The sequence below is a fragment of the Patagioenas fasciata genome, chromosome 16 (assembly GCF_037038585.1).
Source record: "Patagioenas fasciata isolate bPatFas1 chromosome 16, bPatFas1.hap1, whole genome shotgun sequence".
Classification (NCBI taxonomy): domain Eukaryota; kingdom Metazoa; phylum Chordata; class Aves; order Columbiformes; family Columbidae; genus Patagioenas; species Patagioenas fasciata.
Window position 1 is genome coordinate 6,006,033 of NC_092535.1, and position 27,309 is coordinate 6,033,341.

Sequence of the window (27,309 nt, forward strand, 5' to 3'; positions counted from 1 at the left end):
GCTGAGTGTCCTCTCCAGAGCAGCAATCAGGGCTGAGATCTGGCTGTCCTGAGCAAATTTGTAAATTAATAGAAATTATTGATTATTTTCAAAAAGCTTTCCCCCTTAGCAGTTCTCTTAAAAATAAATCAATCACGAAAACAAAGGATCCCGCACATAGAAAGTCCTGCTTCTTACCCACCAGGAATGGAAGGACAGAAATGCCTTTCTGCTCTGAATAGTATCTGAACAGTGACTAAGTACCTGTGAAAATGCATAGGGCAGATTAGATAAGGGAATTTTTACTGGGGAAGAATGTCTGATTTCACTAATATATATTCAGGAATTTATCGGGAGCAAATCACCTGAAAAACATTTGGGTCATAGAAGCATTACCCAGTTGTATGGGCATGTATATACACACACAGGCTTATATAGGCAAAGGTTAACTCAGTAAGACCAAAAATTTTAAGTCATTCCCATCTCTTCCTTCTTGTCTTGTCCATTAGACAAATCTCAACACATTTCATTCATGGTCACAAAATCTCTGACATCAAACCCTGCAGGGCACACACATAATTTGTAAAAGCAAATTGTCTTGCTCGTGGGAAACTTGGAACATCACAAGACTTCGCTATGATCTCTTTACACTGTTCTTAAATTAGGACTAATTCCAGTGGAGTTACACAAATGTAGAATTAGGGTTGAAACCATTTTACTTTAAACCATTCTGCCTGTTCCATCTCTATGTCCCACACATGGGGCATGTGATATCTATGTTTTTGAAGCTGAAGTATTCCAGCAGCCCCCTCTTGTGACGTAGGATGTGAGGATTGTTCCCGTGCAGTCCCCCTGGCCTTTTAAAACAAAGGTTTTCTTTCTTTTCCAGTTAGCTTAAAAAAGAAGGTTTTGGTTTCTTAGGCTCAAGCTCTTATCTGTTGCGGTTGCACAAATTCACTGCAAATTTGTGGCTGCTAATGGGATTATTCCAGATTTCCATCAGGATGGTTTCAGGCAGAACCTGAGCACCAAAGATCATCTCCCTCCCTCTTGCTGCCTGCCTGAGGATGCTGAGCTGCCACTGAGGAGCCTCATTCATTTCTGCTGCACTGAACTATGAACCAAAGTCACAAAGGCTGGCCACATCCCTGCCCCTGCTGCGAGGAGAGAGCAGCTCTATGTACCTCAGCGAATGCTTTCCTAAACTCCTCTTACAGACCCACATCCCGATGACCACAGCCAGCCTGGAGAGGTGCAGATTTTGTTTCTGGGAGCTGTTTCCCCTTTCACAGCAGAACCAGATGCAAGAAGCTCCCCTTGCACTGGAATTTTAGCATCTTATCACAAAGTAACATCCTGCCACAGCAGAACAATGGGTTGTTTAGGGTGCTTAATACATAGAGATGCAGAAGTGTTCTTAATTAATCTATAGGTCAAAGCTTACCAGAGAGCAGTGGCATGCAACCATGAGAAAAGAGGGTGGAATTCATTGACAGGGTTCCTAAAAGCTTTACACCTTCATATAGGGGTGAGCTGGTGGCCTGAGTGGCCCTGGCTGCCCTTCCCTGCACCGCAGGCAGGAACGCTTCAGAGCCCAGGTGAGGTGGATGGACCTGCCAAAAAAACATTGCATTTCCATGGACCCAAAGCAGGCTCTTGATACACAAGATCTGCAAAAACCTTTGTTATGTTTTAAGTCAGTCACAGACAGGTTTTGAGTCAGGTCATTTCCTAATCAGACATGATAAATCTGGTGCTCCAGAGGTGTGAAGCTGGATCTGCTGAGTTTCTCTGGGATTTTTTGATATTCAGCATTTCTGGAAAGCAGACCCATTATGTTTGGGTTGATGGGTTTTCTAAGGTGCTGTAAAGCATTTTGTGAAGGTTCTTTTTCAAGGGTTTGTGTCAGAGGTGGCTCTGAAAGCAGTGACCCCAGAAAATGAAGCCAGCCAGGGAGATTCAGAGAGAGGAATGGAGACCACCCGCCATCCGTTCACCTTCAGCTCCTGGAAATCCTTCTTCTCCACCCGTTGTTGCCAAGTTCACTGTCCGGTGGACACCACACATCCCTTCAGAGCACTGGAAGGCTGGGTTGATTCTCCATGCTCACATCTGCCTGTGCTAGGACAAAGGAATCTTCTTTTTAACCAGGAGCCACCCCATGGGAAACAGCAGCTTTCCTCTGAACAAACCCATTGCACGAGCCTGTGAATCCGTGTTAGAACAGATAGTTCTAGCAGTCTGCGTGTCCCACTTGGAGAGCTTGCAAGCTCTGCAGAGCTGACAAATCTTTGAGAATTCAGAAAAATCATTGAGAATTTGCTTTATGGGGACTCATCTGGCCAGACAAAAGGATCTGCAGGGGCGGCCTGAATCCAGAGTCATCTCCAGAGCTTGATGTGGTTCAGCCAGAGGAATCAACAGGAACAATTTAAATTAAAGATCTTTAAGTTTGTGTTTTAATGAGAGTGTTAAAAATAATCTTCATCACCAGATAGAGATACTTAATAAGTTGCCTTAATGTTAGCTCCTACCTGAGGGAATCCCAGCAAAATTGGCAAGACTTTGCAATGCTAAAGCAAGCTGCAAATATATTCTCGTTCATCAACCTCTGCATAAGTCCCATTTGCATGGAAGTGCTTCTGATGTGTCAGCAAGACTCAGTTTCTTCCTCTGCTACATTCTAGTTTGGTAGACTGAAAAATTACATATTATGTGTAGTCTTTTCTGCAGGTGACAACAATGCTTTTTGTTTTTTTCCAAACAACATCTGTTCTGTGATTATGTTTGTGGTGGGGTTGTGTACTTATAGGAACGCTCACTCAGCGGGCAGTAGCTCAGGCTCAGGATTTTAAGTGCTTCTAAATACGTATGTTTAACGATTATGAGAACACGTCAGAGCCTTGTGCTTCCACAGCCCTGTGTCTAACTCAACTTTTTCCTCTGTTCTTCAGAGAGTGAACCACCTTCCTCTTTGGTCTCTGGGATCATTGACTACAACATGCCCCTCACCTCTACGTACCTGAAGCAAATGAAGCTGCGGGTGATGAACTCCCAGGAGCAGGTGAGTCGTGCTGGGGGTGCCGGGCGGGTTCCTGCCCCCACAGAAGGGCTGAGGGATGACCGGTGTTTGGCACCTCCATCTCTGGAGGATGCTTTTGGAAATGGCCCGTTGGTGCAGGCGAGTCCAGCTCTGGCCAAGCACAGCGAGTGCTGGCGCGTGGGAGCCGGGAGGGCAGCGTGTCCCTGGTGTTCTGGCTCGCGAGAGCAAACAGGGCTGTGCGGAGTCCTGCGGCGGAGAGAAGCAGACATAGAGCTGGTGCGGTCATTGCTTGTAGCAGTCTGCTTGTTCTTTAGACGTACAGTTCTCCTAAGAAACTGTCTTAAAAATACAGCCGGTGAATAGGAATTTCTTTCTTTACCTCCTCTGATCTGCCTGGGAGCTTTAGCAGATGGGGTCTGAATCGCAGACCCTGCTTCAGTGGCTCCGGTGCTCTCGAAGCTGATCGGCAGCTTGGGGAGGTTCAGCCGCGGCCGCTCCGTTCGCGTGTCAGAGCAGGAGAAGGCTCCGTTTTGTGATGTGAGTGTAAAACCGCTGGATTTCGATCTGGGAATGGATGGGCAGGCTGCCACAGGATTATACCCAGGCTGTGCCATTTTCTGAAGTTGTGCAGCTGCAGAATTAGCTATGGGAACCTCTGTGCACCATGGAAACAGTCTATAAAAAGCAAAGTATGTTTTGCTTGCTCCCCACAAATCGGCACTGGAAACCAGTGCTGGGTTTACTTTCCAGCACACTGAAACCTGAATCTGATCTCATACATCACTGCAAAAACTGAAAGAGTTTGTGTTGTGCAGTGGTGAAAAAGGCTGCTGATAGCTTGGACTGTGAAGTTGAGCCCAAAGGGCACTTTTATCTGGTGGCACCCTCAAGGGACGTTGGCTGGAGCATCCATTGCTGGGTGTGAAATGCCAGATGTGGGTTTGCTTGCAAGGAGCTATAGAGACACTGAGCTGCTCCATCGCTTCAGCCGTGGAACCTTCTTGCTGGAGGAAAAACAGCACCTGACAGATAACACTTGGGTGTTTTGGGGCTTTGTTCCTTTGTGCGTGTTGGACGCTTGAGTGGGTTTAAGGTTTTGTTTGCAATACGTTATGGTAGAGCTTTTGAAACATGAAAGGCTGTGATGTGCCGGGTTTTGTGCTTGGGCTGGGTTCAGTGGTAGAACGATGGACAGCTCCGGGCGGCTGGGCTGGGCTTAGCTGGGCTGGGCTGTGATGGGGGTGATGGGCGGGGCTGTCATGGGCGGGGCTTTGATGGGTGGGGCTATGGTGGGTGGGGCTGTCATGGGCGGGGCTGTGGTGGTCTGGAGACACAGAATGGATGGACTTACTCTTTGATCTTGTTTCTGTAATAAAAAACACCCCAGAAGCTGACAGGCCTTAGCACTGGACCTTGAGTTTTGAAGCTGCACATTTAGGGATCTCATTTTGAGAACTCTGGTTGGTAATTTAGAGATTTGAGAAGTTTATACCCTGAATTTTGGTTTAGCAGTTTGCACTGGAGCTATCACCAGACAGACAGATAATGTACTGGTGACACGAATACGCTCAAAGCTCACTAAGATTGGAATAGAAACTTGTGTAATAAGGGAACAAAAGAGAGACCAGCTGAGACAAGCAGCAGTTTGCTGGTTTAGATCATAAATCAAACGGCTTGATGTTCTTCCCTGCCTGTAAAGTTTTTCTTCTCCCCAGCTCTCATCAGGATGTTGCAGTGCAGCTTTCTGAGATTTTCAGGCTGTAGCAGCCTGGAGAGAAAAATATTTGAAAGAAGTGAAATTTGCTGTTTGGTGTATTACTGAAACTGATTCCTGAGAGCACAATACAAAAGATCAGTCTTAGTGCTCAGACTTCTGAAGCATTAAAGCCTCCCATCAGGTCTGGAGGTGACGACAGCCTGGGGAGGATATAGGTGGTTGGGGCTGGTGGGGAAAGCCCAGCAGGACTTGTGTGCTCAAAACACACCCCGTTGCATGTGATTTCTTATTGCGGGTGATGGTGTCGATACTGGGATTTGGTTCCTTCCACCAGCCATTCCTGTGGTACTTTTTTCCTTCTTCTTCATCCCTTGCACTGGAGACACGACCGTTCCAACAGTCCCGTCCTTTTTTCCTGGGGATCCCGGCAGCCTTTGGAGGGCAGTGAAACACGGGCGGTGAAACACGGGCAGTGAAACATGAGTGGTGAAATACGGGCGGTGAAACACAGGCGGTGAAACACAGGCTGCTGCTCCAGTGCGGGAGCTACAGGGTCTGGGAGTTGCATTGTTGGGGTTCCAGGTGCCTACAAACTGCCAGGGCCCTCTAAAGGTGATAGAAACAATTCTGACTTTGCTACAGATGTGAAACAGGAAGAAAATACAACCAGCGTTTGATGGTGATAATAGAAATAAATCAAGCAACGGACTTGTGTTCCACTTGGCTTTTGCTGAAAGCAATTATTTGTATGCAGCAGCACCAGGAGGAACTTGCTTCACTTGGGGTAACAATGAATGAGTTTATGCCAAAGTGGCCTTTTAACTTCATTATTCAGGAAAAAAAAAAACAAACGTGTGCATGTAACTGTAATTCCTTAGTGCTGTTGAGCACGTCAGTATTAGGGCAGCAGTGTCTCTGGGAGGAAGCACAGCCAGAAGAACCTTAGAGGAAGCGTTTTATCTCTGCTGAGGGACAGGAACCAGTTCAGAGAGGAGCTCTTTACCTGGTTGCTCACAAAATGATGAGTTCCTCCAGAATATATTCCAATATATTTCTTGGAGTCAGTACATTTATTCTGGCATGATGGAAAACAACTGTGACCCGTGTTGCTTACACTGGGCTCACTAGAATATGCAGGAGCTGCTGGGGTGTGAATCTTCCTTCCCCATTTATACCAATTCTCACATGTGTGAGAAAAATCAGGCCCCTCGCCTTCTCCAGAGTGCCAAATGAGCCACATTTCAGGGTATCTACCGAGGCATTAAAGCATCTCGGAACTTCTGACCTTCCCGGTCTAGCAGCAAAAAAGAATGAAAACAAGATATGTGATATTTATCTATAATGATCCTTCCACCTCATTTTCAAATGCTAAATATTAACATTTTTAAATGATTGGTTATTTGAGTTTATTGAAGTAATTTTCCAGACAATCTTTTCTGTCTTATTCAAAGTCAGCCTTGGATTTATTTCTCATGCCACACTGTTGGGTGTGATTTCCACTGGTGGCTGGTAGAATATGAAGGTTTTAAAAGAACAAATCCCAGCAGCCTTGGCAGCCACAGTCCAGGGCCGAGGAACCAGGTTTAAATGACACAGAAACATCCTCCAAGGTTGTTCAATGGCTGCTGACAGGAGGTCGCGCAGTTGGTGAATGGCAGGAGCGTTTTTCTCGTTGCTATGGCCTTGCTGCGCAGACTCGAGTGCTGGAGAGGACGGCGCCTGGTCCTGCTCGCGCTCATCCGCCCAGGGATGTCCCTGTAAACCTGGAGTGTGTGACGGTGCCTGGATCTGAAGTGGCTTTCAAAAGATGATTTCAAGCAATGTTCGAACCCGAACAGCAGGATGATCCTGGTGGGGCGCACGCAGGGCTTCAGATCCCGTGGATGTACAGGGAGTTGGCTTTGTCTGACGCTGGTGAAGATCCTCTGACGGATCTGGGAGCTGTCAGAGCCTTGTGACCGAGGCTGGTTTGTGATGTGAATCCTTCTCCTTCCACTGTGCCCTCTCCCTGGCGCACCCATTTCTGTGCTGGTTCACTGCAGTGTCTTGGAAGGCTCTGGTGTTGCCAGAACAGCCCAGATGCACCTTCCCTGGGCCCGTGGTTCCTTCTGCTGGTTCCATCCCTGCGTGGCTCTGACGCCTCAGCACTGACAGCGGAGAGGCAACACAGGAGGAGCGAGCGGCTGGGGAACAGAACACACTAGGTTTTCATTCCAGTCTCTGCACTCACTGGTGAGCTTTGCAGACGTCTCATTTCATGTAGTCCAGGGACCAGAACCGAATCTGGCAGAGCTGGCAGCTGCTGGGTGCGATCCAGGCCCTGGGCTGATCTGTTGGAGGGATCCCAGAGAAACCCCATGTGTGTTCGGAGATGTGCAGAGAAGGCAGGAGCATGCAGTCAGCATCTGAAAGGAAGAGGGATGATGTGTTTGCATCACATGAGGCTGAGAAGGTACTTCCCAGTCCATTAAAGAGAGTGTGAAACCTCTCCAGGAATAAATGCCTTTAAATCGACTCAACAAGGTTCCAGAGGCTTTTCCTTGGCTTGGGAAGATCTTTGTTTCCTGGTGCTCATTTTTAAGACATTTTTGAGCGCTAGAGAAGTTCCCTTAGTCACCCTTCCCCACAGAAGAGAAGGGAATATTGGCCTCACATACAGAGAGGCACCGTGACTGTTAGAAATCCGGATTTAATCCATGCGCTGGAGGCTCCCTCGTGGGTCTGCAGCACAAAGCCCTCTAGTGGGGATGCAGCTCTGCCTGTTAAATTTAAATTCTGCCCTAAATGACAGACTTTGTCCAGGCAAAAGCTGGGGAGTCGGCTCTGGTCGTCATAACAGCATTCTTTACTGGCCAAGATAGTTTAGCGAAACTTTCATCTTTGGCCTCAATGGCTCATGAGATGTGGGAGGTCAGATGATCAGACCGTTCAGCCTGGTTTCCAGCCCGTGTGAATGGCTTGCTTTCAGCAAACGGCAACTCATTTTTGTTATTGGAATTAACTCCGACGTTCCCAGCTAGTAACAACTTGAGAGCTTTTATTTCCCGTAGTGGGGATGTTTCGGTGTTTTTCCCAGCGTAGCTGCAGGACAGGTGAGCTTTGTGGTTATTCAGTGCAAGGCTCAGTGCAAGCAAACAATTGGAGACCCCAGCACGGGCTGGCTGGGGTGAATCTGTCTGAAGTTCTCTGGGATGACCAGCAGCAAAGGCAGCTGTTCCCAGTAGAACTGGAAACAAAGGTTTGGTCCAGCTCCTGTAAAGTGGGGCTAGGAAACATTCCCAGGGAAAAGGTGAAGACCTGTACTGCACGGTGATGAAAGCGTTCAGCGTCCATGGAATATTCTCAAGGATGCTATTGGATTTATCCCGTTCCTGTGGAAAGCTCCGCTTGGTGAGGTTTTCTGCACTGTCTCCCAAGCTCAGGTGCTGCCGTGCTGTGTGTTGACTTTGATCAAGTCACACAAATGGCTGTTTCTTAATTGCCTTCTCCCTTTGAAAAGGGGATAATACCTTAGAGAGATTTCTGAGGTCTTGCTCACTAATAAAACTCTTCAAGAGCTTGGATGGCAACTACTCTGAGAGCGCAAACTATTATTAATGATTTCCGTTATTATAGAAGATGAAGCTGTGTGGTTCAGCATTTTAACCTTGAATGGTGTGCTCGCTCTTGGTTCCGCTGTGGCTGAAGCTGCGCTGAGGCTCGCACGGTGCTGGAGCCCTGTGTGCGCAAACCGAGCGCGGGCATCTCCGAGGAGCTGCCTTTCCTTGCAAAGATGGTTTCTGAAACACACCGGGAATGGCCAAGAATGGATTTAGTGGCAGTTATGTTTATGTTGGCTCAATTCTGACCTGGGTGGCCAAGAGATGAGCTATGAGGGTTGTCCTCGATGTATGGTGCGATGCAGACATTCCTGCTGGTGCTGTGGGATCAGGCTTTGGCAAGAAATGTGAGGGGATATTTGGCTGCGATTGACCCTGTGCTCTGGGCAGGCGTGTTCCACCCACAGAAACAACTCTGTTCCTGCTCCTTTGCTGGGCCCTGGCTGCGGTATGCATGAAGCATGGAGCTGGATATCCTTTCCATCTCTTGCTCTGGGCTCCCAGGAAGAACCCACCCTTTTATTCCTGTGTATACCAGCTGCTGGCAACTGCTGCTTGCAGGAGGAGCCACCAAGGTGCAATGGGAATACAGCCCCCAGCCCACCACAAATATGCTCTATAAAAACATTTCCCAAATCATCACTCTCCTTTTTTTTCCCAATTCTGCTCTGGATGCCAGATAATTTAAAATACATTGTTGATAAAAGCTGCATATGTGCCTCGTGCTGTGTGACCGGGGCACTCCTTCAGCCCCTCCTCTGCCCCCCATCCTTACTGACCTCACCTCCGAGAGATTCGCATTTTAATACTTATTACCCAGTGGGGTCTGATGGTCATGGAGGACCCAGTGCAGAAGGTCCAGTTCATTATTTAACCTACTTTTCAGAGGCACAAGAACATCAAGTGACTTGCACAAGGTCGCCCATGAGTCAGTGACTCCTGTGGCACAACGGCCGGATCCTGCCGCCTGCATCCCCTGCCGCCACCACTAGATCACTGCGGCCACGCTCAGCAGCACTGCTATTCAATTAAGCTCCTACGGTGCCTTAAAAACATAGTTTAGTCCTGAGTTTGACAGCGGCCCTGGTACTCTTGCGGAGCTTTGCCTTAGGGAATGATGACAGATGAGGTCAGGGCGTCGCCAGCGATGCCCTCGGAAGCGGCGCTGCCCGTGCGCAGGGCACGGCCCCTCTCATGGGTGGCACCGACGGGTCCGGCCGGTGAGCACAGCCTGGCAGGGAGCCCAGGTCACATCTGTGTCCGTGTGCGGGGCTTTGCAGGGACCAGGAGTAATGAATACGGTGCAAGGAGAGAGGGAAGGAAGTGACTTATAAATAATATATTTGATGTGTATTATATATATATATATAATACAATAATAACAGTAGTACTGGTTTATTATGGTTTGTTTGGGTTTTTTTTTTTTAGCATGTCACCCCGTAAGGCACTTCCCCCTCTTCCTGACAACTTGATACATTATTATTACCAATTCCATGCCTAATTGCCAGTTATTTCCCCCTAGATAATAAGAATCCGAAAAATACCCGCTAGACAGGAGCTTGGCGTGCCGTTTCCCTGTGTGTCCCCAGCTGTTTCTGGAGGCAGCCCCAGTTCTGCCAGCACGACCCCAAACGCTGGCACACACAATCGCGGTTCTGTCGGGCTCGTGACCCCACTTGTAACGGTGGTGACCCCCCTTGGGGTCAGGACCCCTCCCCTGCACGGGGAAAAGCTCCTGCCCAGCAGCTATTGCTGGGTCGCTGTTCTTCCCTTACTCCCTGTGTGGACGCGGCTGTTTGGCGCTAAGTTTGCTGATATGAAATTTAGGTTAATCCATTTCCAAAGTGGATTAACCTAACCCACACAAAGGCACTTAGTATAAAATAAGAGTGTCCACATGGTGAAGCAGCACGAAAGAGTGACTGTGCTTCCAACTGGTGCCCTGGCCGGTGCATGTCCCCTGCGAGCTCTCCAAGCATGGGGGCAGCGCCTCGCGCCTGGGGGATGAGCTCTCCTAAACGCCTTTAAGCCGGACTAGCTTGAAGCCGAAGGGAACACAAGGAGGAAACAAAGCCCAGCAATGGGAAGGGGTTAAAAGCCCGCTCTGCTGAGGTCCAGGCAAGTCTCCTGTTCACCTTAAATGGTCAGGATTTTATTTTAGCTTCAGGGAGGAGCAGCAGCCATTGAGCTGGAAGCGAGTGCAGAGCAGGCCCCACGGTGGGGGGCTCGTTGCCCTCCTAGCTGGCCGCTTCTGGGGAAACAAGGGAGGCCCCTGGGCTCTGCTCTCGCCCTTCAGCTTCTGGCTCCACAGATCAACCTGGAAATGCAATCCCGAGCGATACCCATTTTCACCTCCAGCCTCGGATCTTCCAGAGCTGCCCCTCCTCCCTTGTGTGCTTTCCTTGGCAGTGAAGTGGTTAACGCTGGAGTAGAAAACATCATAATTGGACATCCGCACTAACAAGCCGTAAACACAAATGTGGCGGTTCCCATCCTCGGCTCTGGCACTGGCCTACCGCAGGCTCCGCCACTGAACCCCGAACACTTGGTTTATTTTGTAGAAATTTCCTTCATAACATGAAACAGCGAGAGACAGGAGATGGGCAGGGGAGGGGGATGCTGAGACGCTGGTGCCCATCACAGTGATCTCCAACCGGGCGGGAGGTCACGGACCCGCAGCCCTCCGGGCCCTGCCTGGCAGCGATACGGGCTGGGGGATGCAGGGGCAGCACGTGCTGCCCGCAGCATCCCCAGCACCGCGGGGACCTAGCGGCTCAGTGCCCTGCACAGGGCTGTGCTGGGGGCACGGCCGGGCGCCGTGGGCAGCTGGCTGTCAGGGAGCTGCCCTGAGGAGCCGCCACTTTACCAACAGCCGAAATCTGAGGTTCAGGCAGAGGCTGCAGCGCTGAGCGATGCGCTGGCAGAGCAGGGTCCTCTTCTGCTCCCACGGTGCGGGAGGGAGAGAGAATCAGCTGAAACAAAAGGATTCAGCGGCAGCGCGGGGCCTGGGCACCGCTGCACCCACCGAGTGCAGGGGAAGGGGCTGCGGGCACCCGTTCCGCTCCCCGGGGAGTCGCTCCTGGCACTTGCAGCCGGAGCTGAACCCGGCGGCCCCGGGTTGGGCCGCGGGTCACCGGGCCGTGCCGAGCAGAGAGAGCCCGGATGGGTCGCAGCCCCCGGGCCGTGCCGAGCGGAGGATGCCCGGGCGGGTGGCATCCCCCCCGGCCGTACCGAGCCGTGCCGCCGGCCGTGCATTCTCGCAGCTCTCCAGCAGGCGCCCGGCCCTGGACATTGTCTCTTCCTCCCGGAGGAAGGGCCCTCCCCGGCCCTCCACAATGTGCTCTTCCAGGCGCGGCTCCCCGCGCCCCCCGCCCGGTGCGCCCGCCCCCCGCGGCCCCGCTCCCCTTCCCCCGCCGCCCCCGCCCCCTCCGCCCGCGGCCGGGCCCCGCTCGCCCCCCTCCGCCTCCCCGGCCCCCCCCACCCCCCCGGGAGCCGGGAGTGACGCGCTCCGCAGCGCCGGCCCCTCTCCCCGGGCAGCAGCTGGTTGTCAGCCTCTCCGGAGCGCCGCCAGCCCGGGCCCCCTCCCTCCGTCCGTCCGCCCCTCCGCCCCGCGCTCCCAGCCGCGCCGCCGGGCTGGCGCAGGCCGGCAGGCCCCAGGCCCCGCTCCAGGTAGGCGCCCGCCCGCGGGGCTCCGGTACCGGCCGCGGGGCGGGGGGGATGCGCGGGGGCTGCACGCGGCGGGGCGGGGGGGTTGGCGGGCGGGGCGCGGCCGCGGGGCCCTGCCCCAACTCCGGGGGGAGCGGCCGCCCCGCTCCGCTTCCCCGGGAAGTTGCGGGTCGCCCGCCCGGCTGCCCGGCGGCGGGGGGCGGGGGGGAGGTTGGCGCGTCCTTCCCGGCGCCCGGCGCGGCTCCCCCTTCCCCGGAAGAGCACAAAAGCGCAGAAGAAAGTGGGAGGAGGCGGCGGCGGCGGGAGCGCTCCGGCCCCATCAATTCCCGGGCACCGGCCGCCGCCATCGCCGCCTCGCGCGCCCCGGCCCCGGGCGGGGATTGTGCTGGAAATAGCCGCCTCCCTGGAGGTAAAGCCCTACTTACGTGTCAATCCCCGCCGCACGCTGAGCCCGACTCCGCGCACACGCAGGCTCCATCGCGGGTGTATTTATTTACCTGCGGGCGGAGGGGCGCGGGGGGCGGGACGGGGACGCTCGCCCGGCTGCCGGTAACCTCGCTACTACGGGGGACACGCGTGGGAACCGCGTCCCACCGGGGGAAACGCCGGGTCCTTCTCAGGCAGGGGGACCCGCTCGCCCCGCAGTCCTGCTCTGCTCAGTCCCCTCCTCCAAATCCGGCGCCCCTGACACCCCCTCAGCACCCGCTTCCCGGTGCTGGTGGAAGAGCAAAGTGTCCTTTCGCGCCCCACGGCTCGTGGGCATCCAGACACCATCTCTGCCTCGCGTGGAAATGCTACCGCCTGCCCGGCTGGGAGCAAGTTCAGGTGCTGGTGAGGTGGGTGCGGGGCGGCAGGGGGAGGACGGGGGCAGGCCCGGGCTGCCCAGGTCCCCCCGCCCGGAGGCCCCACGTTCAGCACCTCCCCGCTGAACAGCAGGAGCGCGCGGTGGGAAGGCGTCCCGGCACCTTGGGGTGGTGGAAACGCTCCTGGGGGGGTTCCCAGAAGAAGAGCTCTTAGGGGGAAGGAGGTGATGATCCTCCCTTCCTCGTCCATTCACCTTTTCAATTAACTCTTTTACCTGTTTTTGAGAACTAACAAATACTCATCTTCACCATGTCCCATAGAAATGGGCAGAAATTGCAGTAAATAAGGCTGTAAGTGACCTGACAAAGAGCGCTGGGGATGTTCCGTTCGGTGTGTGCATTGCACAGGCGAGCAGGCAGTGCAGTCACAGCTCGCTGCCACCACAGCCAGCGAGCACCCGGCTGCTTTAAGGCTTCTTGGGTGCTTTGAAGCAATGACCACCACAGTATTTGTGGCTGCAGCATCAATCTTTGACCTGAAGTGTTTTATCTTCCATTAGTAAGCCTTTCTCTGCGCTGAACTGGTTAAGTTAGGGTCAAACCTGGTTCAATACCTTCTTGGCATGCTCAGAGGGCCGGGTTTAAACAGTTGCTGAGCCGGAGCTGAGGCTGTGTTCCCGTGAGCCCGGCCTGAGCACCATGCTGCCATGGTGGGCAGCGCTCGGCCCGGCCGCATTCAGCAGCTCCAGAGCTGCCTGTGCCGGGCAGGTTGCGGCTGGCACAGGGATGGAGCAGCTCTGGGGCTGCCAGACACACGGTGCCTTTTGTTGACTAAAAACACGGCTGCTGTGGGTGGGAAGCTGAGCGTGGCTGCGTGCTGGGGAGGTGCACGGCACACAGCCTCGGCTCCTGCTCTGCGGAAGGAAATCCCATCGGAATAATAGGCTGTGGCGTGAAAGGACACGTTTTAAAATAAAAGGACTCAAATAAGGAAAATAAACCGTCCTGAGACTCTGGGTGTGGAATATTAAGCGTGAGGCACAGTGTGTAAATGACTGGAGAGAGACTTGCAAGGCAGTCCCCGAGAAACTGAGCCTAGCTGTAAAATAAGCAGGTTACTGATAGCCTTGCATATATTTACGAGATACGGTTATAAGAGTAGCTCCCCCTTGCCCTGCGCCAGCCTGCGCTGTGGGAGGTTGCTCTCCAGGAGGGAGAGCTGCTGGTAAAGAAACGCTGTCTTGTGGTTAAAGCCTTGCAGCCCAGAGGTGTTGACTGTGCTCCTGGACCAGCCAGGGCAGCTGTCAGTGCTCAGGGTTTCCAGCTCTGTCATAGCAAGAACACTTTTCTAACTCAGAGGGAAGTTGAGAGGCTCAGCAGATGCGTGCACGCACAGTGCTCCAAGATTGGTGAATGGAAAGTGGGACAGAAATGCAGAGTGTGAGCCCTGCACATGTGAGTGTCTGCTGGTTAGAAAATCCTGGCTGCGAGTGTCTGCAGAGCAGCTGTGAATGTTGGACTGTAGATAAGGAGAGGAGCAAGGATGTTGTTTTCCAAAGGCTGCGTGGTGCTGGGAGCCCAGCTCTGAGCTTTGGGTGGGGCCTGTGAATGCACCAGCAGGATCTGACTTCCCCTTGCAGAAGAGGAGCTGCACGCACGTTGCCTGACCCTTGATCGCTCAATCCCTCCAACGCTGGAAACAAAGCGATGGGACTTTACTGCGGGGTGAGAGCTGGGAAAGGCAGGAAGGAGCAGGGCGGCAGCGGCAGTGCCAGGTTCGCTCTGGGCTGGCTGGTCGGGACAACCGCTGTCACTTCCAGCTGTGCCACGAGTGGCGTGGAACTGGGGAAAAGGCGGCCGGTCCTGACACAGGCACTGGTAATGGATTGCGTTCTGTTTTCTAATGAAAGTTTCATTTGAAGTTTGTTTACAGGAAAGAAGAAATTAGCCGAGAGAATTCTCCTGAGAATCCAGAGAGGAAAAAGAATGAGCTGCCTGACTCGCAAGCCAAAAGAGGGTGGAAGGGTGGATTAGATTTACCGTATTGCTCCGAGTCATGCCCGTTACTGCTGTTGAGAAAAGCTTCCTTGTGTGGCTGGACAGTGGAGCCCGCTTTGAGGTTACTGGCATCCAGAGGAAATTCAGAGCTTAGATTTTGATCCCGCTCTGGTGTCCCGTGTTCTGATGCCGGGACATGTGCAGTGCTGCCATCCCACTGTGCCAGCTGATGAACTGGGGCTGCTCCAGGGCCGTGGCTGGGCAGCCAGTGCTCTTGGTGCCGGGGCTGTCCCTGGTGTGAGGTGGACAGTGCCAGGAGTCACTGCTGGCATTGACGGGTGCCATGAGGAGGTAACAACGCTCAGCCTTTGGTCTCTGAGGGGTGTCCTGAGGAGGGAGACTGCTGGTGGCCTCTGGTGTCCCAATGAGGGGCGGCGGGGGATGCCGGAGTCGCACTCGGGGTTGGGGCATTGCTCTTGCTTTGGGGAAGAGGTGCAAAAGTGTGGGGAGCTGTGGGGCACCAGCGGTGCGGATACAGCTGTGGGGCTGCCCTGATCCCATAGCAGCAGATGCTCCCTTGACAGTTCCAAAGCTGGCTTTGGCTGTTCTGCGCTGCTGTGGAGGGTTCACCCTGAGCCCGCGCTCTCTCGGGGGCTGTGCTGCGGGAGCTGAGTGCTACTGACAGGTTTGGCCATTGGCATTTTGGCCAAGGGTGCGAGCGCTGGAGAGCAGCGAGCCCTGGCTGGGGTCGTGGGGGTGACAGTGGGGACTGGTCCTGCATCCTGCTCCCTGCTCCTTTGCCAGAGGCTTGGTCCTGGGCTCCTCAGCATGCGACGGCCGTGTTTGACTTGAGTCATTTATAGCTTATCAGTTTCTGGTTTGATACCCAGGGTATTTCTAATAATAGGCTAATGTTAGTGCACCTCAAGAGAATTGTACACATTTATAAAGCATCCTTCACAGCCCCGCTTTTCCGCCACACGTGGGTGCACAGAGAGGGTGCTGCTTCCCGGGTGCTGGTTTGGGTGCTGACACTGGGCTCCTCCGTGGCTCAGCCCCATGGGTGCCGCACCAGAGCTGGACCCCGGCCGAAAACCCCAGAGGTCGCTCCTCCCCAGCCAGGTGAGGGATGTGGGCAGTGAGGACCTTGGCATTTGCGTTCGTCTCTTAAGCTCTGACAGTAATCTTGAGTAAGCCTTGTGAAGAAGGCCAGATATTAGGGTGGCTGCTTCACTGCAAATGCTTACAATAAAGAGACTATTTATAGTTTGCAACAGGGAGACCTTTGCATTTCTGTTCCTGTAGGGACACGATGGAGTTTCTGAAGTGGCTGGATCGCTGCATGGCATTGGGGGCTGCGGGGGCACCTGGCTGGGGCATCCCTGTCCCAGTGGTGGGTGTGTGTGAGGCTGCTGAGCCCTATCCGTCCGTCCGTCTGTCTGTCCCTTGGTGTGTGCGGGGTTTCACAAGCTGTAAATTCCAGGAAACTCCCCAGGAGGCACATTCAGGGAGGGGGCTGGGGGCAGCGTGAGCCCCGAGCCAGCAGATGTGTCTGCAGGGACGAGGAGTGGGGAGGAAAAGCACAAACCTGTCTGTAAAGACATTTGTTTGTTCACAATAAAACCCGTCAGGCAGCGGCAGCAGACAGGGCAGTTTTTATGAGCGCAGGCGTAGGTTGGAGGGGTGCCGGCCAGTTGCTTCTCACAAGGAAAGGGAACGGGGATTGTATTTTATCTCAGGACCACGGGGAGGAAAAAAAAAAAGAGCAGAGAGTTTATAAGCCTTTGAAATGTTTCAGTCAAAGGAAAGCATAGCTGAAAGGGGTTCTGGAAATGTTTTTGGTCTTCCCCTGCACCCCAGGGCTCTGGATGAGGTGCTTGCCCATTTCTTTGAGAGGAGGGTGGGCAGAGGAAGGCGGATAAAGGGATCGGCAGCGGGACCGTGTTCACACGGGATGCATATCTGCTTCCTCCCGAGCTGCGTGTCGGGAGAGCTCAGCCCGGGGAGGTCCCGCGGCCCCTCCTCTCATTCAGGATCTCAGTGCTGCCTTTATGATGATGGTTTTGAAATCCTGCGGCTGACCTTTCCGGTGCTGGAAGCAATCCAAGGGCTGTGTCTTGAAGTGCTGTAAAGGTTAGTGAGAAGGGAGAGAGAGGGAAAGAGAAAATGTCCTTTCAGCTGCAGGAGTGGGAGAGAGGAATGTCATCTATGCTGCTGGGGAGCGGGCGGCTGGCCGGGCTCCTGCCCCAGCCGGGTGGCCCTGCCTGCCTGGGCACCTCGCTCCCAAGATGCACATGGGCATTTTTGGTCAGGGTACAGAGGCAGCATCCCTGAAGAGGGCTGGAGGAGCAATCGGTCCCTCAGGGCGGTGCTGCTGGAGCTTCCTCTGCAGCTGCAGGCGGTGTAGGGCTGTGGAGATGGGTGCAAGGCCATGGTTTGGATGCCGCTCTCTAGGGATGGGTGCAGGACCACGGGGATTAGTGCAAGGCCATGGTTTGGGTGCGGCTTTCTGGATCTGCCCCACTGGCCACTCCATGCCCATGCCAGTCCTCTGGTGTGTCTTGTTGCAGCAGAGGATTTGATTGTTTAAAGTCCGAGACGTTTTACGGTGCCGTTTCAATGGCGTTGCACTCCATCCCCAGCTCCCAAATGCTGCTACCTCGCCAGATCCAGGCTGGGGTGGATGGAGATTAAAGGGTAAACTCCAAGGCTCAGCCATCCGCTCCTACAGGATGCGAGCTCTTTCTAATTGTCCTCAATTAGAGACAGTGCCATTGCTCAGGCACGTCTTCAGGCAGGAAGCAGAGCCCGGCTGTGGCCTTGGGGAGCACTGAGAGGCCAGCAAGCGTTCCTGGGGGGCAGGAGCCACCCACTGAATTGTTTTTGCCACCCAGTGAATTGCTTTTAGGAAGCAGTTCGGTGAGGAGATGTTAAAGCCAGAGAAAGGAGGAAAGAAAATAGTGAGTTAACCCTTTCCTGCTTGCTTCCAGGATGAGACATCGGTGAGCAGCGAGGACTTTGATATGAACGACTCCACATGGATCTCAGCTGACCAGCACCTGAACTCCAGCCTGAGCCCCAGCCAGGACGAGAGCATGCGCAGCCCGCAGAACCTGCCCGGCCAGGAGGACGGTGAGTGCCCGCCGGGCGGGAACCGCTCTGCCTCTGCCACACCATGTTTTTGTGGCTTATTAAACATTAACCAGTCCCTCCTGATCAGGTGTCCCACCTGTAGGATGGATTTCCTACCAGCACAGGCTTCGAAGCAGCACTGCCTCCCAGTTCTTCCTATTTAATCACTGTGTTCCTGCTCAGCTAGGGCCTGTCCGGCTTGGTCCTGCTGCAGGGACCTAACTCCCAGCTCCTCCGGAGAGAGGTCTTCGGATCCTCTCCTAAGGCACCACGTTGTAGTTCTACGGGTGCGATGAGGAGAGCCCTGTTAGTGCTCAACCATGGGCTGCGTGCTGCACAGGAGGGACGCCAAGGCTTTGCAGAACAGGTTGCAGCTTTCTGTGCTTGGAAAGCTGCACCTTCCACAGCAAGAACTGTGCCATGTGCAATAGCTGATGCGGTGAGAGCGTGGGCTGGACGTGGGTCTCTCCTCGCTTGGCGCTGGAAGGGACTGGAGGTGGCACACGTGGGATGGGTGGGAGGAGGCGTCTGGTGAAGAGGTGGTGTGTTACTCCTGTGAAATGTGCTAGTTTAAAGTAAAAGAGCGAGTAAATAAATGGTGAAGTACGAGTTCAGGTCAGAGTTCATCTCCGTGATGCTTGGAAGGATTTGGTGGTTGGGCTGTTACCAGCTTTTGCTTGAGAGGTTGAATCCCTTGTTGTGCCCAACCCAGCTGCTGCTGGGAGAGTGGGAGGGGAGCAGAGGAGTCGATGGACAACCCGGGTGGATTGGTGCTGCTTAAAGAAAGAGGACTGGAAAACCACCCCGAGGGAAAGAAAGGGCTTTTGTGCTGGCAGGTCTCCCTGGGGTGGCTTTTTCCTGCTTGTATGGCCAGTGGCAGGGACAGCGGGAATGACAGGGACAGCAGGGACAGTGCTCTCTTCAGTCCAGAGCGTTGTGGCACTTCAGCTTTTATTGCAAATCTGCAGGTCTGAGAAACTGCTGTTCATAGCTGAGAAGCAGGAGTCAGGCAGCTGGGTGAGGGTGTGAAACCTGCGTGTCCCCATGTCCCTGCTGGCGGGATGGGCAGCGGCACCGCGGCGTGTCCAGGGCCTGGCGGCACGGCCGTGCCCACAGCGAGGGCGGGTGCTTCGGGGGTAGCACAACCGCGCACATCAGAAATGTCTGGCTCTCCGGGACCGAGCGAGCGCTGCCTCATACCTGTGGCCTGGCCAGGTCTCTCATATCTCCTGAATTTTGCTGTTCTCCCATCAGGGTATTATGGGCTTGGGGTTTATCCTTCACCACTGAATTCCCAAGTTTCATTTACGATCTAGAATGACATGATTTTGGTCACTTTGCTGAATGCTGTTATTCAACAGGGCAGGAATTTAATAAGGGACTTGCATATTGAGGCAAATCAAGATGTTCTCACTGAAGCTAAATCATCTCTCTTGCTCTCTGCCCTCTTAGGAAGTGCTTCCAATTCTTCATGCCCTGTGGTTTTTCTCCAGAAGCAGGTGTCCTCTTCGAGGCCCTTCTTGGCTCCAGTAATGTCTTTTGTAAGGCTCAGTGACGAGCAATAAAGAACAAACAGTCCCTTCCTTTTTGTGAGGACCATGAGTGTCCCAGGTTGTCCCCGGGGCCGGCCAGAGGCTCAGCCAGGTAGACTTTGGTGAATCAGAAAGATGGAGCCAAGAGTCAGCGAGCCAAGCGCAGGGCTACTCACAAGATCCGTCAAGTAGAAGCCAGGCATTGGGATTTCCATCACCCTGTTGTACTTCAGGGGGCATTTTATGGGACTGAAAAGAGGATTTGTCACTGTGGTGAATGTTCATGCCTGGTATTGGAGCTCTAAAATACAGGCTAGTGCTGCTGGTGTGAAAGACCTCATGTCAAACCAACGCTCCCGCCCAGCACTGAAGCATGTGTGGGACTGAGAAGGATAATGGAGCGTCCCTGGAGGGTGGCAGCGGTTAAAGGAGAGGACACGGGGCAGAGGAGGAGCACGGGGCAGAGAAGGAACATGTCACCAAAGGAAAGGCAGATCACTGGCGCAGGGAAGGGAATGTGCATGAATCAAAGTGTCAAGCACTCTTCAGTTCCCTCTTCTCTCAACTCATGAAAGCTATTTTTTTGGAGCAAGTGTGTTTTACGGGGTTCACGCTGACTTGCTAAGGCTGTGCACATGCAAGACTTCCCCAAGGAAATGGTCTAACCGTGAGTCACCAGCCCGTGTGAACTGCAGCCCGACTGCCGCGGTGCCCCTCGCCCGATGTCCATGCCGGGGCAGGCCTAGGGCTCTGCTCAAAGCACTCCCTGCCAGAACTGGATGTTGATCTGCGTCTCTTGCGCTCAGCTGTCCCGTGCCCCGCAGAGCCCCAGCCTTGTTTGCCAGCTGTGGAGATGCAGCCGGTGCCAGCGTGAGCGCTGTGCTCAGCTCCCAGCGTCCTGGTGCTGCAGAGGGCTCTGCCCGCACCACTCCTTCATCGGGACCTTGTTCAGTACTTGATACTCTCCTGCCTCTGGAAATCCTTTTGAGTTACTAAATTGCTCCCACCTGCTGCCGTCCGACAGGCGGGATGCTTGGAGTGTGCCTTCTGTGAAAGGCTTCTGAAGTATAAAGTTTTAATGAAGAGTTGCCTAGTAGGAGAGCAGTATCGTCTGACATGCTTGTTAAAAAAAGTGTTGTTTAAGGTACCGAAGCATCACCTCCAAGTCTGGGGATAGCAAATGCTCTCCTATGGCACATGAGCAGAGTGGTAAGAAACCCAGAGTGGCAGGAGAGCAGGGAACCCTTGTCCCATGCTTTGATATGCAGCTATCTGCTAAATCTTCAGAGAGCTGAAAAGCAACTGGGACAAAAGCCAACACCTTCTTTTGTCTCTGTGCCCAGAAACCTTGGCCCAGTATCGCCACACTGCAACCAGCGTCAGCCCTGCGAACAGCGGGGAGGACAAATGAGACCTAATGACCTCAGTGGTGAGGGACAGAGCGGGCACCGTCAGGAGCGTGCTGGCAGCAGAGCCCAGGTTCTCGACCGGTTGGTGGGTGCACAGCAGGACACGGGGTGTACCGGCCAGCTCCGAGCAGCGACACTGACACGCACACACCCGCTGCTTCCATTTTCCTTTGTTACTCATCCTGCGGGCCCCAGCACGGAAAACGTGAAGCTCCTGCAACATCCCCTCCCCATCGGATGTTGCTCACAGCGTACGTGCCTGCAGGAAGCCGGCGGCTGCCCAAAGCAACAGCAAGATCAACACCGGCTCTTTGCTTGAGCTATTGTGCAGGACATCCTGGAGGGACACGTCTGGGGAGGCAGCATGTGTTGGGAGCAGAGTGACCCTGGAAGCCGCGCTGTCTTGCTGTCTCCTCTGCCCGTCGCTGTCCCCAAAGGCGTCCTGTGCCCGCTCCCGGCTGAGCGCAGGCCCCAGCACCTGGTCCTGTCCTGCTGCAGCAGCTTCAGCCGAGCTCCGTCTGTCTTTCAGAGCCCATCTGCGTCCACAGGCGAGTGCAGCGTCATGAAACCTCCTGGTTCAGTCTCTGAGCAGGGTCTCTTGTGGTGGGGACACTGTGACCTGTCAGTGGGAGCAATGCCCTTGTAAAGAAAGCAGCAGGCAGACCCTGAACCCCTGTGTATGTGACGTGGCAAAGCACTTGAACTGTGGTAGAAGACACCCATGTCCTGCCTGCTAACGGGATCCGTCTTGGCTCCTCCCTGGCCATGTGTTCTGCTCATTCCCCAGGAGCACTGCTCAACCCACTCTGCCCCATCACTCCTGGGTGTGAGATCTGCTCTCCCTGTATGGAGACATGGGTTGTTTCATGGCACCGTGTTGGGACAGATCCCCTTCCCGCTGAGGTCCCTGTGTGCATCTTCACCCAACTGGTAGTGTCCCTGCTGAGCCCGTCCTGCCTGGAGCAGCAGTGGCTAATCCAGACCTTGGAGAAAGGACTTTCTTAACCTACTTAACTGCAAGGACACGCACTCCTCGGGGGCATCCCTGGAGGTGGTCAGCTGGGAAGGCTTCTGGGTGTTGGGGACATCCCTCAGGAGGCTCCAAAAGGGGACTTCAAGGACGTGCAGGCAGGTGTTATTTTGGGATGCTGTCCTGGGGAGCAGGTAGGGCACATTGCTCCTCTGGACACGCTGTCCTGCAGCTGGCAGGGACAGCACTGTCCCTGTTCTGATGCAGGACACATCCCACAGCTCCAGGTCACAGCACTGTTATTTGTGAGGTGCCTGTGATGTGCTGCATGTCACCGGGTTCCCCAAAGCATTGCCTGTGCAGGATTGCACACTTGCCAAACGCAGACCAGAAGCTCGGCCTGTGCCTGTCCCGTGAGCTCAGTCCCTGCCTGCGGGACCCCAGGTGATACCAGGCTCTGTCCCCAGGGCAACCGGGACACCCGCTCCGCACCTGCACCTCCTGACAGCTGGTACCTGCCCACAAGGCCGCAGTCCCTCGCTCCGCCGTACCAGGGTCACTTACCACAGCCGGTACCAGGGTCACTTACCGCGGGTGGCATCGGGTGTCGTGGTTCCCAGTTCCTCTTTGCTGCTGGGGCTTTCCTCTGCTTGCCGGAGGATGCCAGCGTGCCTTTGGCAGCAATAAGGAGGGCCCAGCAGACACAGGGACAGCCACCTGAGGCAGGGCAATCATGAGAGGTGGTCTGTGAGCCCCCAGTCCCTTTTCCCCAAGCTGCAAAATCCTCACTGTCTTAAGGGCTTCTTGCACCAATGGTGGTTCTACCCTCCAGAAGCCCTGGCTCAGAGCCTACACAAGGCTGGACCCACATCCAGGCCTTACAGCCAGACAAGACTTTATCTTCTTTTTCTTAGACATGTGTTTCCTCCCTCACCATGGTGTCCCCATGCCATGCTGTCCCTGCTCTGTGTCCCTGCCCTGCCTGAGTGGCCTGGGCTGGTGGCTCCATTCCCTGTCACCTCTTCCAGGGGCACATTTGCTCCTCCTGAGCAAAGGCCCTCGGCAGTGGGAACCACCCTGCTTTCGCTGTCCTATGAAGAGCTGCCCGTTCCTATGTGAGGCTGAGCGGTGCGGTGCAGATGCTGCAGGGCCATGGTGGCTTCACCCACCGGTTGTGCTGGCCTGGGCTCGGGGCTCTGCCCAGTTGATGGGTTCATCCTGCGTAGAGCAGAGCTTTGGGGGGCTCTTCCCTGGTCCGCAGCGGTGAGCATCACCAGGCTGCAGGGCAGTCTGTGCCCCCACCTTCCTCCCCAAATCTGAGTACCCGCAGCTGAAGGGGTGAGCAGGGACAGGGGGTGAGCCCTGCAGTGCGTCCCTTGCCTGGGACGGGTGCAGAGCTCGGTGGCTTGGGGACAGTCCCCACTCTGTCCTGTCCAGAGGACTGGGGTGAGCAGCAGGGTCTCTCTGAGGGCAGATCTGGGCTGGAGGCACCAGCTCGGTGTCAGCCCTGCCCAAAGCCACTAAACCCGTTGGTTTGGCACGGGGAGAGGCAGTGTCCGGGCGGTGCAGGCCGCACCGTGTCCCCTCCCTGCAGCAGGATCTGGGTGGCTGCCAGCAATGGTGGTGCAAGGAGAGGCTTGGGCTGCACCACCGCCATCCCACTGCCGGTGAAGCTCCTGGTCAAGCACCCCTGGAGCAGCGAGGTGACCAGAGGAGCAGTGATGGGAGGGAGAGCCAAGCAACAGAGCGTGTTTGTGGCACGGCTGCGTTCTGCAGCGGGGCTGTGAGCTGCGGTGCGCTGGAACGTGTCTGTTGTGAGCTCTGGGTGCAGAGGGAGCTGCCCCTGTGATCTGGGCAGCGGGACCGGGGGCGATGGCACCGGGGGGCACCGTTCATGCTGGCGGAGGGGGAGTAGTTGCACAGCGCTGCCTTGTCCGGCTGCGCATTGTGTCCAACCGTGCCAGATGTCTGGCTCGCCGAGGGCTCTGGTCGAAGGCAGGGACCTGGGGAGGGAGGGCTGAGGGTGGACACTTTGTCTGGGGCATAACGAGGTTTGCATTAACGAAGGCAGGCAGGAAATAGAGCGCCTTAAGTGGACACTGGCCAGCCCCGCCGCTCCGCAGCCCCAGTGGCTTTTCTTTTTTTCCTTCTTGTGCATCTTGGAGGCAATCAGTGGGGCAGGACCTGATGAAAATGGGCTTCATGCTCCAGCTGTGTGAGCGGTGTGGGGTTGGTGTGGCGGCACAGCCAGCATGGCCGGGGTTCTCCAGCTGCTCACCACCCGCTCGTGGGTGCAGGAGCCCTGGGTGGCACTCTATGGTGCTGCCACCCAGCCCGGCCCCTGCAGGGCCCCTGTTCCCATTTGGTCTCTAATTTGTATTAAGTATCCCTTCGTCGCAGGCTTTCCTCCTCCCCTTCTTCCCCCTTCTCGTCTCTTTTGTGAGTGAATAATTTATGGCACTTTTCATCTTCCTGGCTGTGTTGCAGGCAGTGGGATGCTCCGCACCCATGGCAGCCGCTCTCATGGGTGAGCAGCTCCAGCCCGTGGTGGGGTGGGAACGGGGCAGTTCCCTCCCGGCAACCATGGGGAGACTCAGGTGGGACCGACGTCCTCTGCCACCACAGCCAGGGCCATGGCTGGTGGCTGCCAGGTGGCGCACAGGGCAGCAAGTGTCACTGGTGGGAGCTGGTGGTGGCTGCAGCACTGAGGCTGCGCGGGCAGGCAGCAGGCAGCGGGCAGGCAGCAGGCAGCGGACAGGCGGCACTGCAGCGGTGCCGTCCCGGTGGTGGGCAGGGCCGGGCAGCCCCTGGCCCGCCACACGGTGCGGGGCTGTGACGAGGTTTCCGTGGGCTGCTGGCTCTTACATAAGCTCATTGTTTTCTGAGTCAAAAGAGGTTTTGTCTCCACTCTGGAGATGTGACAGGAGGAGGAACAATTTGCCCCATTCATCTTCAGCTCTGACTTTGGAGCGCGGCGCAGTGGCCTTCGCCGGCGGAGACGTTAAACCCAACCACTTCCCCGCCGTCAAACCGCCTCGGGAGCAGGTGTTGGAAATCGCCCCTTCCCCTCCTGATCTCTGCAAATCCAGTGCCACAGAAATCAAGGATAATCCAGCAGCCTCTTCAAAATGAAAACGCTGAGCCCTGATTAATTCATTTAATAAGTGACTGATCCCCTCCTCCCCCGGCACCGCAGCCCAAGGAGCCATTTTGCTTTCTCGCTCTCCTGGGCTCGGCGCCGCCAGGAGAGGCCGAGGCCGCGGCGGAGGCACGAGGCGGGTCCACCATGGCCTGCTGGCCACTCACCCACAGCCTGGGCTCTGCCGCGGGGCCTTGGGGCCGGGCAGCCGCCACTGGGCTCTTCAGCCTCACTGTGTCCCCTCCGCCGCGGTCTCCTCTACCTCCAGCCTGTGGAGCCCTGGGCTCCAGGAAATTAAACAGAAGAACGAAATACTCCATTTTCCAACCGAAAGATCAAACCGGTTAGAAGTTATATTGTTTTTATAGTTCCATCTGCTTCAATTAGGACACGGGGCTGGAGCAGGGGGGCTCCCAATTATCCTCATTAGAGGGGCTCCTCGCGCAGCCGGCCTCCAGCCGCGAGCAGGAGCTCCCCCGCCCCATGCTGCTTATAATGAATATATTGATGGTGGCGCAGCCGGGCCCGGCTCGCCTGCTGCTGCCCAGCCCTGCGCGGTGCCCGGGCACCTGCCGGGAGGCTGCAGGAAACCTCAGCCAGCTCAGGGCTTCGGTGGGTTTTACCAAACCAGTGATTCTCCGAGAGGATGGCCAACGTGGCACCTGAGGCGGGAGGGCTCCTGCTGTCTCTGCCCCAGTCCCTGTGCCGGGGGGTGTCCCTGCTACTGTCAGGGCTGGCTCTGGGCTGGACGTGTCCCAGCGAGGCTGCCCGGGGACTGTCACTGACACTGTCCCATCGCACCAGCCAGGGGAGCTACGCTCCCTCCCAAGCCTGTCTGTTTCTAAGCTGGCTGAAGCTATTCCCGTTCAGATCCAAGGACAATCAGAATTTGTGGCTCTTTCTCTGCCCACAAAACTGAGATTAATCCACCACTTTATATGCGGAGTTTATAGGAGGCTATAACCTGTAAAAATGTACAAATAAGAAAATTATCTGTAGCTAGCGGGTTTACAGACCTTGTTATTTATTTGCATTCATCCTTGTTTTAGACTAAATTGCTCTTGCATAGGTGCTGGTCCCTTACTTTAGCTTCCCATCTCATTTTCTTATTACACCCAGACAGGTTCCAAGAGACATCTTCCTCTTTGTTTTCGATGTTTTCAATGTTTTTTGGCTGTAGTAAACCCAAGGTTTGTAAGTGCAGCAGAGATGGGTAGAAACCTGATTTGCAGCTTCTCTGTGTGTTTTGTGCAACACAAAATAAAACCCAAGACAATGGGAAGTCAGAGCGTCCAGATGTCACCCCCGGGACCCTGCCTGGCGGGACTGGCAGTGCCAACAGGTCCAAGAGCTGCAGGGACCGGGACAGAGCTGGTGGCCATGGAGAGGCTGCAAGTGGAGGGACAGAGGGAGAGGGGGGTGGCCAGGGAGGAGCGAGGTGCTCAGGACAGGTGGGGATGCAATGGGGCAGGTGGGGATGTTATGGGGCAGGCTGTGATGTGATGGGGCAGGTGGGGATGTGATGGAAGCGGGTTAGGATGTGATGGGGCAGTTGGGGTGTCCAGCCTTCCACCAGGTGACACCTGTGTTGGTTCCCTTTGCCTGGCAGGGTTTCTGTGGCATGGGGGCCCCGCTCTGTGCAGGTGGCCATGCCGGGGGCCACCAGACTCCCTGGGATGTGGCAGGAGGTCCTACCATGGGCCTACGGGACCTGCGCCTGTCGGCCCTGCGGTGCCAGGCTGTTGCTGTGGCCATGCCCGGGCTGGCAGTGGGGCCTGGAGTGCAGCTTGTGCCTCCGCGCACAGGAATAATTCTCCTTAATCCTTCCAAGAGGCATCGCTGGCTGAGGCTGGAGCCTCCCTCTGAGAGCCCCATCTCGCCTGGAGAGCGGAACAGGGGGAGGGACGGGAGGGATGGCCACCATCCCTCCCGGGGAGGCCTGTGTGTCCCCAGCCACCTGCCACTGCTCCTGCGCCCAGGCTGAGGGCCCGGGGTGCCAGTGGGGGGTCTGCCTGCATGTCCCAGCACAGCTGCCTGGCTCGCAGGGCCGGCGCTCGGCCCTGGTGGGAGCAGGGGCTCTGCCCCGCACTGGGGAGGGCGATGCCTGCGCCGCACATAAACACCACCAGGGATTAGGTCAGCTCTGGCCATCGCTCAGACGAATAAGTGGATCAGCACAAGGGAAAGGAGGGGGAGGGAACTCTGCTGAGTGGGGAGCCTGAGTGGGGACTGTTTCATTTAGGGGCTCGTGGGGTCAGGCACAGCCTCGGCGCAGGCGTGATGCTGGGCAGCAAGCGCTGGTGGCCACGGCAGGGTGGCTGG

General features: G+C 55.4%; 1 protein-coding gene across 5 annotated transcripts in view; it reads left to right on the forward strand.

Annotated features, from left to right (window-relative positions):
* NOL4L (nucleolar protein 4 like) overlaps positions 1-27,309 on the forward strand; it is a 60,134-nt gene that overhangs the window by 22,277 nt on the left and 10,548 nt on the right. Inside the window, exons 4-5 of one of the 5 annotated variants that reach the window (XM_065849706.2) lie at positions 2,934-3,043; positions 17,796-17,937. In XM_065849706.2, the coding sequence (XP_065705778.1) occupies positions 2,934-3,043; positions 17,796-17,937 (252 nt within the window). Of the gene's footprint in view, positions 1-2,933; positions 3,044-11,857; positions 12,008-12,219; positions 12,414-14,502; positions 14,686-16,785; positions 16,939-17,795; positions 17,938-27,309 lie in introns of those variants that run through there. The other 4 variants (XM_065849707.2, XM_065849708.2, XM_065849710.2 and 1 more) reach the window with 4 other exon arrangements.